This window comes from Notolepis coatsorum, assembly GCF_963971535.1.
Source record: "Notolepis coatsorum genome assembly, chromosome: 2".
Lineage (NCBI taxonomy): Eukaryota > Metazoa > Chordata > Actinopteri > Aulopiformes > Paralepididae > Notolepis > Notolepis coatsorum.
Window position 1 is genome coordinate 27,849,403 of NC_140166.1, and position 15,579 is coordinate 27,864,981.

General features: G+C 41.1%; 1 protein-coding gene across 1 annotated transcript in view; it reads left to right on the plus strand.

Annotated features, from left to right (window-relative positions):
• The first annotated feature begins 2,933 nt into the window (after positions 1-2,933).
• The window catches only part of smarca2 (SWI/SNF related BAF chromatin remodeling complex subunit ATPase 2), a 188,643-nt gene continuing 175,997 nt past the window's right edge, over positions 2,934-15,579 (plus strand). The window contains exons 1-3 of the mRNA XM_084308943.1: positions 2,934-3,039; positions 8,510-8,751; positions 11,925-12,054. Coding sequence (XP_084165069.1) covers positions 8,527-8,751; positions 11,925-12,054 — 355 coding nt within the window. The 5' untranslated portion in view covers positions 2,934-3,039; positions 8,510-8,526. The remainder of the gene's footprint in view (positions 3,040-8,509; positions 8,752-11,924; positions 12,055-15,579) is intronic.

A 15,579-nucleotide genomic window follows, 5' to 3' on the forward strand; every position in this document is an offset into this window, starting at 1 on the left:
TATACTTTTACTCCACTACATTTCAAGGGAAATTGTTGAAGTTTGTTGAAGTTTCTGATACAATAAAGAAGATTCACTTTTAGTGCTAATGAAATAGAGTAACATAGGTCTGAACTTGAGTTGTAGAAAAAACTTGTTACTCACGTTTTTCTGTAGTAGTTAGTAATCCAGAAGTAGTATTTCCCCAAAAATTGTCATGGCTGAAATGACACCATGGGTCCATAGCCCGAAGTCTTGTGTAGTACATGTCCAAATTTCATAGAAATCCGTTCAGAAATGAGTGATTAGGAGCGATTTTGGTAAACTGTGTAGCGTCATGGTTTCATTTTTCCTCATAGACTTCGATTCATTCTGCATTTTTTCTCTTCCTGTTTTCGCTCATGACTTGTCACCTAGATCCCTGATTCATACATCCCCAAGTATTGGAAAGCCATTCGAGATCGCCAAATGATTGACGGAGCTAGAGCCCCAAGAGTCGGGAGTGGTATTTGCGCAATACCGTGTACTTCGTCACACGCCTCACATATCGGCATGTAACTCGAGAACCGCTGAACGGATTTTGTCACCTGAAAGAGCTATCGACAGCCAACAAATTCGATATATATTGTATTAAAAAATATGCACACCTGAGCCACTAGAGGTCGCCAAAGTGCCGGTTGGCAAATCATCCTCAAGAGGGCCCACATGTGGGCCGTTGCATCAGAGCAGCATAACTGGACCACATACCACTTTAACACAACCTATAGAGGTCAATGGATACACAAATGTCATGTAGAATGTGTACTTTTACTTTAGATACTTAAGTACATTCAATAGCAAATACTTCTCTAATTTTACTTTAGTAGAATTTGAATGGAGGACTTTTACTTTTACCAGAGTACTCATTTATCTGAGTATTTCTACTTTTATATATAAAGGAAGGAATAAAGGAACTGTGTACTCCTTCCACCACTGCTTAAAACTCAGAGAGGTGTTTTTGGCCAACAGCTAGGCGAGCTGATCTGTATCCGCTTCCATTCATTTGTGCTAAGGCCTAACAAAAATAATAGTTGGTTTCAGGTTGGTTGTCAGTTTGGCCATGGGTAGGTAGGGAATTTTTTTTTTTTCTTTTTTTTTTTTTATTCTTTCCCACGGCGACTATGGATAGGGAATTTCTTTATTTAATTAACCCTTTCACTGCCACACGACAGAAGGTTAGCCCTTTACTATCACACAACCGACGGCGATGCTCCATCATTAGCATCATTAGCTCCGCGGATGCGGAGCTAATGATGCTAATGATGGAGCATCGCCGTCGGTTGTGTGATAGTAAAGGGCTAACCTTCTGTATTGTCACAGTGAAAGGGTTAACCGGCTGTCGTGTGGCAGTGAAAGGGTTAAAATGTTCACAACAACATGGATGCATGTACTCTGCCAGCATGTTTAATATCCATAATACTAAATGTTTGACTAAGATTTCTATGAAACTTTATTCTAAAAAAAAAAAAAAAAAAAAAAAAAATGATTTTTTTTTTTTTAATATATAATTTTTTTTTTAAACTCATAAAATATATTGGGTCGCACCTAAATCGGCAGGGTCGGTCGGCAACCTGAAACCAACCATTATTTTTGTTAGGCCTGATCTGTATCCGCTTCCATTCATTTGTGCTAAGCTAGGATTTGTGAGAATATATTGACCTATAGCCAATCCTGCAGAGGCAATAGTTCCTCCTGCGTCGCCTGTCTCTACTTCTTCTCCATGAGCGCTTGCAGGTCTTCTGGGATAAACTTCCCAAGAACCTCCATGCTGCCTCACACACACTTCAGACCAGTGTTGTAGTAGAGTCACTAAATCTCGAGTCCCCAGTGTTGGAGTCCTAGTCCAAGTCTGAGTCACCAAAGAAGAGCCAGAGTCGAGTCAGAGTCGAGTCCCCATTACCCTAGAATCCGAGTCCAAGTCATCAAGGTTGAGTCCACTCCACTCTGGCAGTCAAAGAGCTGACATACAAATAAAAAAAAGGTCTACATTAAACATAAATGACACAGCGGTCACCATTTCAAAGGGAGTTTATTTACTTTGTGTTTGTGACACAATAGCCAAACAAATGCACTAGCCATCAATATTTTATGCCAAATGATTACAAAATAAATAAAAGATAAATAACTGTATTTATCAATTAACAAGTCTAAATCCTCGTCTGCACGTTCTGAGTCCGAATGCAATCAATGCTTGAGTCCAAGTCATCAGTGCTCAAGTCCAAGTCGAGTCACGAGTCCATACACCTGCATATAACCCATAGCTCTGTATGATAGCATGTATAAATGCTGTATACCATATATATTTATTCTCACCACATATATACCTATCCACACCTGTCTGTATTTACCTCCACATAGTCCTTTTACATATCTGTAGAGATACCATATCTATATCTGTACATATCCTACTCGTACTAGTTACGCTGCTGGCCAATATGACTAATACCATACTGTCTTTACAACTCTATACATCTGATTAGCACTACACTCAGTAGTACTAATTTGTATATTTTGTACATTATTGCTGTTGCACTTTACTGCTACATTTGTATTCTGGTTAGATGCCAAACTTCTATTCATTGTACTGTACTTGTGCTGAATAATGACAATACATTTGAATCTAATCAAATCTAATGCAGTTTAGTGTTACATCTGCACTCTGGTTAGATGTCAATTTCTACTGTACTTGTGCTGTATGATGACAATACATTCGAATCTAATCTAATCAGATTTATTTTGAACCACAGTGGTTTATGTGCTGATTAAAGACTTTTATTATGATGGTGCGGATAAGGCACGCCCCCTAGACAGGAAACCGGTAGCGATTGACGTGCGTTTAAGCCAATCGTTTGATAACTGGGGTGGAATTTCCTGTGATCTTGACAAATCAAGTCACGAGAAAAAAAAATACTTGAACATGACAGCAAAACAGAGGGGAGGGAACTTGCAGACAGCAGTCATAATAATATAGTGAAGAAACATTACATTTCTAACTACATGCCTTTTAAATTCTACCGAAAGGTAAACCGAGTGAACGTTACAGTGTATAGTTGTGTTCAATGTGTGATAATAATGAGCTAATGTTACCCAGGTGACGCTGGCTGACCAACTTTTGACGTGAACAGCTCGAGCTTCTGCTAGCTAGCTAGCTAGCTGATATGTGCTACTACAGTTAGCTAGCTGTGTGCTTTAGCTAAGTTAGCTAACCCTTAACACTATGGTATGCCAAGCAGAACAACCAGCTACCTCGACCATTGTTTGTTTTGTCGGGACTATATGGTTCATATCCGCTTGTTAAAGCTTTCCGTGGTTGCGGTGAATGCCACCTGAACGCCGTTACTGTCAAAAGGAAACTTTTATTTCCCGTATCCGCATGTTAGCATGGCCACCAGTGTTGGGGGAAGAAGCCATGATCCAATCAGAGCTGGCTCAGTGAGGAACGATGCTACTTGGCTATTGATTTGCAGCTAAACGTTAGACTTTGCTACTGGCTTGTTCTTCTGGCTACCAACATAAACATTGAAAACCCCAAACGCTATTTGATGAACAACGTTCTACAGAGACGCCCAATGGCTTTATGATGGTTTGATTCACATTTGAACTTCAGAGCCGTCATCAAACTTGCTTCTTCGTTATCTTGCTAAATGGAAGAGTGTTGACTGGGATGCTGCACGGTGGGCTTGTTATTTTACCATACAAATCATTTCAAACAGTGTCACACTGTTGATGCCACTGTAGCTGTCAAGTAGTGCATGTTGTTGACGTGTGTGTGATGCACACATTCATGCACGCATGCTGCATAGCTTTGCTATACGGTTATGTGGTAGTTGTTGTAGGCCCGACAGTGCTGCTAAATGCACCATTCACAATAATATAAGAAGGTGAGACGAAGCTGGCTAACTACAGTTTGGACAAAGTTGAGTCTGCAGTCAGCTGTAGTTGTGGCCTACATGGCCCAGAGGTCACTGGAGAGGAGGCTGGAGGCACGGCACACAGTGCAAGTAGACCAAGCTGTGTGTGTGTGTCATTTAAAGGTGCATAACTCAAAAACAACCCCTTACCAAAAGTGTATCACGGTAGTATGATGGTCCTTTTCGCTTCACCGTGGTACTGGCTTTTGTATATATAATTTGCTGCTACCACTTTTGTCTTTAAAATAATATCGGGGTATAATTCAATTTGAACCATGATACCGATGGTAAAATCATGGTATTTCCATCATATTTTGGTGGCTACCATCATCATAGTGATCATGGAGGACACCATGTTACTCTTTTGGAAATGCCATGACACTACTGTTATGTAATGGAATAACAGATGGAGACAACAGAGGAAAGAAAACAGTAGTCAACTGATGATGCGTTTTAGTTTTTGTGGTTACAAGCTGTGGATGACTTGTAGTGTTTGTAAGGACAGCACAGCGTGGGCCAGCCTGAGAGTAAACAGTCACAGTGAGCTGTTACTCCGTGGGAAAGCTGCAATCCAGAATGTTATTATTTTTTCTTTACCATTTAGCCTGAATGTTGAGTAGGCAATATATTATTCACATGTGTATTAAAAAAGTTGGAAATCAAGCATGTCAAGACTTTCCTCAAAACTAAATAGTCAAATCTCAAATGTAAACAAACCTTTACAGCTTGAAAGGTCATGCAAAACTCATGATTCCTTAGCTGTCATGCTGTTGAGTATCAAACACTCAGACAATAAATAAATACAACTTCAATCCAATATCCACTACTTCAAGCCATGTAAACCAAACCAGGAGTGAGATGTCAATCAGTGTTTCAATAGAAGGTGTCTTATTGCAATCACATATTGTGCCCATGCACAATGAGTCCATGTCCTGAAATCTGGTCTTGAAGCTCTCAGCCATCTCACTTTGCTGTTTCCAATGTATATTCAATCAAGCTGGAACATGGATATTTAAATCTAAATATTTAGTATTTAGTTCACTGGTGAGCTCAGGGCCCTATTCCCCGTACCTGGTTCAACTAAGTCGATCAAGAGTCCCATTATCCAGATTCAGTTAACCCGATGTTTGAAGCCGGGATTTTCCTGTTCCTGGAACGCTGATTCAGTCTCGTTAACTTGAACCAGACTTGAGACTCTGGATAAGTGCGCGCGGCCGCTTCAGTTGAAAAGACAGCAGGTGTAGATCGCAGAAATCCTGATCTTCTAACGGCATTGATTGATTGATTGTTTTACAGATTGCAGGCGGCTCAATAGCCTTGCCGACAAGTTAAATGCATAATCTATAGGCTAATTTTAAATCCCTCATTACCCCAATCAATCAGATTATATTTCTTTAAACGTTCCTGCTGGCAGTAGGTTTATGCATTGAATAATCAAATGAGATCTTGCTAGCGAAAATAATTAGTTCAACTGTTTCAGAATAAGGATACGGCTCTCTTATCCATTGATTGATGTATGGTGGATTTATTATTTATCTGCACTATGGTGTGACGGTTTGTCCTTTTGACTTTCACGCAGATGACCGGGGTTCGAATCCTAGTCTTTTCCTTCTTTTTGCAATGTAGGAATAATTCAATTTGGTGCACGTTGAGAGCTATATAAAGAATGACATCCTCAATGCATGTAGATTTATAATATTTTAACTTAAAACTAGGCTACTTTTGCGTATAATCATTAATATTATATTCAAAAAAATTATATTGGAAACACGGGGTTTCGAACACCGGTCGCCCGGTTGCCAGGATTCAGCACTAGCCGCTGCGCCACTGTGCCAGATGGGATATACTCATTGTTTATGCATTAATGGACGAGAGACCCGTGTTTAGAATATTTTTCTTACCAAAAAATGAAGTTTTATCTCTTTATTCTCAAATGCATTAATGTGACGTCAACGGCTCATTCAATTTCTCAAATCCGTCAAACAGCGCATCTCATCAGACATTTTAATCCCAGTTACAATATCACACAAAAACCACAATCCCCGCATAGACACTTCAATTTTATGCTTGAATGAAACACAATCCGGCGCTCCGTTAAGCAAATCTACAGCCGAGAATATATGAAACTAATCAGAGCCAAACGGCCGATAGGTTTCATTCAGGGTTAGAAATTAACATTTTTTTTCAAGGGCTTTTTTTGCCCCCCTTAATTGATTTTCGGGGGCTTTTTTTGTATTTCGGGGGCACTGAATTTTTATGATAAACGGTAGGGGTAGGACGGTTCACAAAATGGACGGTTTGGTTCGTATCACGATTTTGGGGTCACGGTTTTCAGTTCGATATACGTTAATTTTTATTAAAAAAAAATTTAACACTCAAATCTAAACATGCTTCTCATTTATTAAAAATAAAATAAAAGGTTTACAGTGTTTACAGCCTTAAATAATGTTTGGCACACAAAGACCGAACTGACTGAAAAATATAGGCTACATTTGTCAAAGTATTAACTTAGTGCAAACAAACAATATGCTCAGCCAGCACTAGACTTTCCTTTCTTTAATTAATATAAACACACAAAAACAATGTCAACCATGTTTAAATTCCCTGATTGTCAGTTCTTAATGGAAAGATTCGTTTTATGCTTGAAATTATTATGTTTCTGTCTACATTTATTTAGACTAACATTATTTAAATATTGAGTGCAACTGTGGTGGATTACGTAATTCGGTGAGTTGGAACTATCTATGGGTTGGCGCCGGGTCCCCACGGACATTTTAGCGTGTGGCACCTTCAGTTCCGGTCACGTTAGGAGGAGTTCATAACATCAACAATCAGCGCGAAAGCGGCAATAGTCCCGGTTGGAGTTAGTAAAACACAGTTGTATGTTAGCCTTCTTGGATGTTGAATAAACGCCTATCATTGTCTTTAAACACCCCGCCTCTCAGATAGAGCCATATGAAATCCGTTTTATTTTTTTCCAAATTCCATTGAATTTTTTTCCAAATTCCGTTTTTTCCGTTTTAATATTTCAGAATTCTGTATTTTGCTTTGTACGCTCATTTTACCATCAGAAATAGTGTCTAATAAGTGGGAATGAATAAATGTCCACAATTTAATAAGATATAACAGTCCATTTAATAGGGCTGTCTTAAATACTTCGAAGCTTCGTTCGATGAGCATGGGATTCGAATATGAAAATAAAATGTGATTATTTAAAAAAAAATTATAATTATATATATTTTTGCAAAATCAACTCTGCCTCTCTTTGTTAACTACAACAAGCAATGCTGTTTGTTATTTAAGATGAGGTCGGACTCGGCACTGACAGATTTGTGTTCATTATGCTGCTTTTATAAAGCCTGACGGCTTACGATATTTCATGAAAGCAAAGTGTTTTGTTTGTCTAAGATTTTAAAAGGTTTAAACTTTACACCACTGACAAAGTTGAACAAAGTGCTGTACAAGTCCCACAACATAAAAAAAAAAGTAAATTTTTTTTTAATTTTTTTTTATTATAGTTGATTCCATTTTTATTGCTCAATTCCGCGATTCCGTCCGCGATTCCGTGATCGCGGATTCCATATGGCTCTACTCTCAGACTCCCATTTCCTCCTCTGCTACAGTAGCTACGGTGACATTTCATTGACTGTACAGTATTAGCTTGCGGGCTGCGTCTGGCTTTGTGTTTACAAACTGCTAACGCTATGGCAAGATGTGTGTAGGCCTATGTAATGTTAATGGCTATGTTTTTAAAGTCGTAATAAAGATTGATTTATATTGTGCGTGCCATTTTTACACAAACTGACTAGTGCTGCTGCTGCTGCTGCAGCAGCCAGTGCAGAACACCGGCTCCGCCAAATAATTTTTTTTATTTGCGCGTCATCTGAACCGTACGATACACAGACGCTCCATTACCGGATAAATATATATATATAATTAGTAAACTGTCGGGGGCATTAAGTGCCCCCCTTAACTGATTTTCGAGGGCATTTTGTCCATTTTCAAGGGCATTATGCCCCAAGCCCCCGTTAATTTCGAACCCTGGTTTCATTCATTAAAAATATCCCCGCGGGATTCACATTTGCAATGCGCCGTTATTAAAATAACCACATGCAGCGTGTATCGCGACTCCGAGCGCCGTATATGACGTGCATTATTTTATTTAGGACAAAGTAAATCTATAGGCTCAATATGATTTATTATCAGCATTTAGTTCTATTATTATACATTTCAAAAGCCCCCTCTGGAAGAATGGAGCACAAAAACGTAATTCAGAATGGTATAATGCAGATCCTAGACTGTGAGAATCATTTCAGGAAACGAGCTGTCACTTCTTTGCGGGGGCGTGGCCATGGTTCATCCGGCTAACTTGAACTTAACCCTGCTCTCGACCAGGCTCAAACTTTTTGATCTGTTGTCATGGTGATTTAGACAATCGCGCGTCGGGGAATGGGAAGGTCCGGCTTAAGTCAGGCTTGACCGAAAGTTATCCGGCTAACTCAGTTATCCAGGTACGGGGAACGGGGCCCTGGATTTTAACTTGAACACAACACTCACCCCTATCCCTTGACTCTCCTCAGCATCGGTAATCCAGTAGATGTCCACCCCTACGGACCCAACAGGTGGCATGTCCCATCCCGGTCCTTCCCCTGGAGCGGGTCTATCTCCGGGGCCCATGGGCCCCAGCCCTGGCCCCGACCCTTCGCCAGGTTCCGTTCACAGCATGATGGGCCCTGGCTCGGGACCAGGCACCCCCAATGCGCAACATGGCATGCAGGGACAGGGCGAGTACTCTCATGACAGTATGCATCCCATGCACAAGGTAGGTACAACCAAAGATACTAGCTGTTTGAAACCCCCCAGTACCTACACAATCACACAGAAGCTACTAACCCTACTACCCTCCCTACCTACACAATCAGACAGAAGCTACTAACCCTACTAACCTCACTACCTACACAATCAGACAGAAGCTACTAACCCTACTACCCTCAGTACCTACACAATCACACAGAAGCTACTAACCCTACTACCCTCACTACCTACACAATCAGACAGAAGCTACTAACCCTGCTACCGTCAGTACCTACACAATCAGACAGAAGCTACTAACCCTACTACCCTTACTACCTACACAATCGGACAGAAGCTACTAACCTACTACCCTCAGTACCTACACAATCAGACAGAAGCTACTAACCTACTACCCTCAGTACCTACACAATCACACAGAAGCTACCAACCCTACTACCCTCAGTATCTACACAATCACACAGAAGCTACTAACCCTACTCTACTACCCTCAGTAACTACACAATCGGACAGAAGCTACTAACCTACTACCCTCAGTACCTACACAATCAGACAGAAGCTACTAACCCTACTACCCTCAGTACCTACACAATCAGACAGAAGCTACTAACCCTACTACCCTCAGTACCTACACAATCAGACAGAAGCTACTAACCCTACTACCCTCAGTACCTACACAATCAGACAGAGGCTACTAACCCTACTACCCTTACTACCTACACAATCGGACAGAAGCTACTAACCTACTACCCTCAGTACCTACACAATCAGACAGAAGCTACTAACCTACTACCCTCAGTACCTACACAATCACACAGAAGCTACCAACCCTACTACCCTCAGTACCTACACAATCACACAGAAGCTACTAACCCTACTCTACTACCCTCAGTAACTACACAATCGGACAGAAGCTACTAACCTACTACCCTCAGTACCTACACAATCAGACAGAAGCTACTAACCCTACTACCCTCAGTACCTACACAATCAGACAGAAGCTACTAACCCTACTACCAGGGCTCGAGACTAACGATGTCCCGTCGTCCCGGGGACGATCAAATATTGATTTGGGACGAACAGAAATCTTTGCTGGGACGCAACCGGGACGGAGAGGATTTTTTTTTTCACAGGAAATGTCAATTGGCCGACTGTCAGTGCGCGCATATATTGCTGTCAAATGGTGAATGTCTCGTGCTGACTAAGTTCACTGAAGTCCAAACGTAGCGTGATTTGCCAAATCCAATGACTATCTCCGCCTCCCAATGCAGCCATACGCTAATCCAGCATCAAACTCCTACCCACCTCTCATCAGCCAGTCGCGCTGCAGCAGCGTCGCACCCCAAATGAATCTCGCATCAAAAAAGAAAAACGTGTTAACAGGTGAGGGAAATCTCTCTTACCTAGGCTTTCTCCACTGGTATTTAATTTAACCCTGGTTGACACAGTGAATGACAGCTGGTAATTGACAGTCGCACGGCACGAGACCACTGTACAAGAACCGCGGAAAGATCAGAATGTTGTAAAAAAAAAAAAAAAAACGCGCGCTATACTGTGGCATCCTCTCAGTGACGAGAGCACCGCAAACATGCTGCGCTATTTGAAGAGGATAAACACATACCCAAAATGACCAACAGGGAACTGTATCCAGCAAATGCAATACTACCCCTGAGTCTAAGGTGAGGACACATTTAAATCACAGAAGTGTAATGTTAGTCTATTGGAACTGTATACAGTTATCGACGCGTTCTAGTTATTATAGCTGCTTATTGCTAGCTAACGTTACTGACTAACGTGCAGACTGCCACTGATTATTAAAGGATTTCTATTCGATTCTATACTAACACGTAATGTTACTACCATTGCGAGTTAATTGGCATAACGTTACATTTATCTAAACGAACGCGGAGAAATAGACGACAGGCTATAGGCAAACTTCACTCTGCAGCTACACAATGAATCCATATTCAGTGAGGAGGGCCCGCTGGAATTTAGCAGCTTATCAATATCGACCAGGACTCAGGAGGACAGCGCGATCTAAGGGACATGTTTCATTACTAGTCAAGTGTCATTACTTTAGTTATCAAAGGTGGAATCTCTGGACGCAATGACATTAGTTTAAAGCTAAACTACGTTTTTCTTGTTAGAAGAGGGATAACTTATTCAGTTAGATTTGATTTGATCTTTATTTATCTCTAACATAAAACGAAATAAAATACAAATGCATTTAAATATATTTTCCTATGGAAGGAATAATCAAGATGGCTCCAATTGGTTGACTATAACAGCACCTTGACCAAATATCCCTATACTAGCACCTTGTTAAACACTTTTTTTTACATTTATTTTTAATCATCATTATTCTTGTGAAATCTTTCCACCATGGGAGCCTTTTGACTAAATCAATTTATTCTCCCCTTCTCTGAATGGTGTTTCTTATGGCAATAACAACTATAGACGACAAAACCAAAGTAAAGAAACTACATTTGATTTTTGGGACGGTTACATTCACTTTGGGACGGTTAAAATTGTATTTCGGGACGGTTCTGGGACGGTGGTGAAAAAAGTTAGTCTGGAGCCCTGCCTACTACCCTCAGTACCTACACAATCACACAGAAGCTACTAACCCGACTACCCTCAGTACCTACACAATCACACAGAAGCTACTAACCCTACTACCCTCAGTACCTACACAATCACACAGACGCTACTAACCCTACTACCCTCAGTACCTACACAATCACACAGACGCTACTAACCCTACTAGCCTCAGTACCTACACAATCAGACAGAAGCTACTAACCCTACTAGTTTCAGTACCTACACAATCACACAGAAGCTAATAACCCTACTACCTTCAGTACCTACACAATCACACACACGTGTTCGAGTAAATCCTTAACACTCAATCAATCGATCTTCGATTCATTGTTAACATCCCTAGTGGTAACCAAATTAAAAAAGTATTACCCTCAAAAACCACTCGAGTTCAGTTGAAACTGAGTACTTGAGTAATCGATGACTCACACCATCCCTATTTCTCACATGTTACGTGTCCCTTTTGGTATGGGAATTTAGTATTGGGAAAATTTTCCAATACCTTATATTAGCCTGGTATTGTCTCGAATGATATCTGATCTGTGGGCGTCCATCACATGTAAAGGTCTGTGTGTCTGTTTTCAGTCCATGGAGGGGATGACCGACAAGGCCATGGCTGAAGCCATACACTTTGGTCACATGAAAGGTGTGGGGATGCGGTCTCTTCACAGCGGGATGGGCCCTCCACAGAGTCCCCTGGACCAGCACAGCCAAGGTACCAACCCTGACCTTCCCATCATCTCAACCAACGTCCATGTTATGCACATGGCCACGATAATGGCCCTCGCGTGTCGCTGATAACAATGATATTCAGCGCCTGTTATGAATCTCGCTCTATAGTCTCTCTCTTTCCTTTCCTCTCTTGCTTCCTCTATGCTTCACTGCATTGTTGTACCCTATGTTCTGACCCTCTACATAACATTACCGCATGTAGTGGAGAACACTTTGGGAAGATGTCAGCTCTCGTTGTGACAGTCGATGGTGGCGACAGGGTTTCCGTTAGAAAAAATTGTTGCCGGTCTCCGTGACCTGCAAGATTTCAACTACCGGACAAATGAGATTAATTCCGGTCATAGTTTATTGAGCTTTAAAACAATTGAGATAGGCAGGCTATATAAAGAATGTCATCCTCAAGGCATGTAGATTTATAATATTATTACTTAAAACTAGGCTACTTTTGCGTATACAGTCATTAATATATTCCAAATAAAATAAGTCCCTCGATACTCCGTCTCCGTGCTGCCTGCTGCTGACTTGAAATAAAATAGACCGCGTATGTGGCAGTCGGTCCGACACTAAACAACAGTCTGTTATAATCACATTTTTATGAGCTAACGAATTCCGTTATATTGGACATTTGTATTAATTATATCAAGCGAAGAACTGAGAAAGCAGAGAGCCGGCAACATTATCGTGGTTTGCGTGACTACTCTCTCCACCTCAATGTCACGCGGTCGAAAAGGGCGCTTGTCTATTGGACAGTGGAAATGTGTGTGTGGCTGCGATCCTGTGTGTGCGCGCGCGCGTGTGTGTGTGTCTGTGTATGTACTGCGGAGCCCAGATCAGCGGAGCCGAGTTTTGACATGGCATTGATCCATTGTTCTATTGAAGCACATTACTTTACCACCATCCTCTCGCTAAACAACTTGTAGACCACGGTGTTTTTATGAGTGCCCACAAGTAGCCGTTTTAATAATATAATAAGCCGCGCGCCTCGGTAATAATAATAAGCCGCGTTTTTTCTTCCTTCTTCCCAAGATGCACAGACAGATAGATAGATAGATAGATAGATAGATAGAGAGATAGATAGATAGATAGAGAGATTAGATGCAGTGTGCTTGTTTTGCAGTGAGTGCTGCGAGCAGTGGTAATAATAATCACTTCCTATATTTGGTTCGCGTTTGGTCCGATGAAGCGAACCGAGACCTACGTTTTTAAAGCTCTCGCTGACAACGTCGTTGTCATTATTAGAAGCAACGAGGAAACAAATGTAATGATCGTTTCGTTCATCGCATAGGCTATTTAATTTTAGCCTATTTTAATACAATTCAAATAATCAAATTGTGCTTAGACTCAGGGAATTATTTTCACCGGACATTAAGACCGGAGAAATTAAATATGTCGGACTTCAAGAGATTTTGCCGGACAAATACCGGTAATTACCGGCTAACGGAAACGCTGGTGGCGAGACTGTACGAGGGCCGTTACTAATGTTAGGTACATTGGGAAAGAAATAGTTTCTGTCCATCCAGTTTACATGAACCGTGGCTGGTGTAACGAGGTGACAGTGATCCTACAACACTGTTCTTCTGACCTGGAAACCCTTCTACTCCCCCCGTGAGTTCGCCTCATTCATTCAGGCCGGTGTTTACATTCCACCAGCAGGTAACGCGCAGGATGCGCAGCGCACGTCGGCCGACCAGATACAGGATGTAAAGCGAACAAACCCAGACTCCTTAGTTATTGTCCTTGGTGACTTTAACAAAGGTAACCTCACCCACAAACTCCCCAAATACAAACGGTTCATTAAATGCCACACCAGAGAGGAGAACACTTTGGATCACTGGGATGGGAATTGAGAATCGGAATCGATTGGGAACCGGTTCCTAATTGTCCGATTCCTGGAATCGCATGCCTCCGTGCCTATCGATTCCTCTTATCGATGCTTATCGATGTTTTTCCGACAGTTGCGCATTTAAAAACAATAACGTTAGCGCCACGCATGCAGCCATAGCAGACTATTTGATTCCTTGACTAGGAAAACCTAAAGGGATCGATATTGCGACCATTTTGTGTGTGCAGTGAAAACTGAAAGTGCTTTGCATCCTAGTCATTCATTTACATGGTAAAGTAACGTTAGCCGCTAGCTAGCTAAATAGCCATGCTCATTGCAGAGAGACAGAGAGAGAACACTGAGCTGGCCTTTATTTATACAGGTAGGTTATTGCTAACAAATTCTCTTTTGCAATAACGACCTGTTGAATGCAACTACAGTTCAATAGATTAAATTAGTTCTCAAATACATTCTTTTATTTAAGTGTATAGTTAATTTATTTTTTACAGTTTTTGTATTTTTATGACATGGGGGCTCAACAATAAATGATAAATGACAATCAGAAATGTCAGGTTGCATGTTGTTATTCTAACCAGCTTAGTTCTGTTGCATTTCCAATTTATTTATTTAAATTGTAAATGTATCAGGAATCGATAAAGAATCAGAACGATAAGCAGAATCGATAATGGATCGTATCGATAAAATCGTATCAATTCCCATCCCTCACTGTTACACTATGGTGAACAATGCCTTGATGCGTTCAGGAATGAGGTCCATTGTGTTATGTTGAAGAACAAGGAAACCGCTGTTAGCTTTAGGCTAAATCCGTGTTTACTTGTCTTTTTCATTCCACTGTTACACTGAACTCTCTCCTATGGTAACCTCCTAGCTCTCCAAATTGTGCAACGTAAAATATGGTAACCCAATGCCACAAACAACTGAGTCTATTATTCGAATAGAACAATAGCCTTCGTACTGTATTTTACTATCATGCGCTTTGCTACTAAATAATCTTCCTTGCCTATATTATATGGCTGCATTTATATAGCACTTTTATCCAAAGGGCTTTACAATTTGTTCCTCACATTTTACACATTCACACACCGATGTCGGAGGCAACCATGCAAGGTGCCAACCTTGGAGCAGTTAGGGGTTAAGTGTCTTGCTCAAAGACACTTCGACACGCGGCCCGGGAGGAGCAGGAATCGAACCGGGAGCCTTCCGACTACCAGCGACGCTCTACCTCCTGAGCCACTGTCGCCCCTACCTACTACTACCTACTATGCACTCAAGACTGCAGCACCCAAGTTCAACACTGTTTGACGAACATTGTTACTTAACTGAAAGAGTTGTACCCTTCCTGCTGACCTGTAAAGAACTTGTAAGTCGCTTTGGATAAAAGCGTCAGCTAAATGTAAAAAAGGTTAAGGTTTAAGCAAACAACACATTGGATTCACAATATGATGCCAAGCCACAGATAACATTACGTATACGTGGTTCTATGTACTGACCACAGACATGTGGTCAAGTGTTAATTTACAGAGCTATATGTCCAACACCATCCACTATATCGATTCTGATTGGAAGTTGGATCATATCAATGAATGAACACTACACAACAACAACCACCATAGATCCTCCCCTACACAACAACAACCACCAAACGCACATAGCACACACATCCAC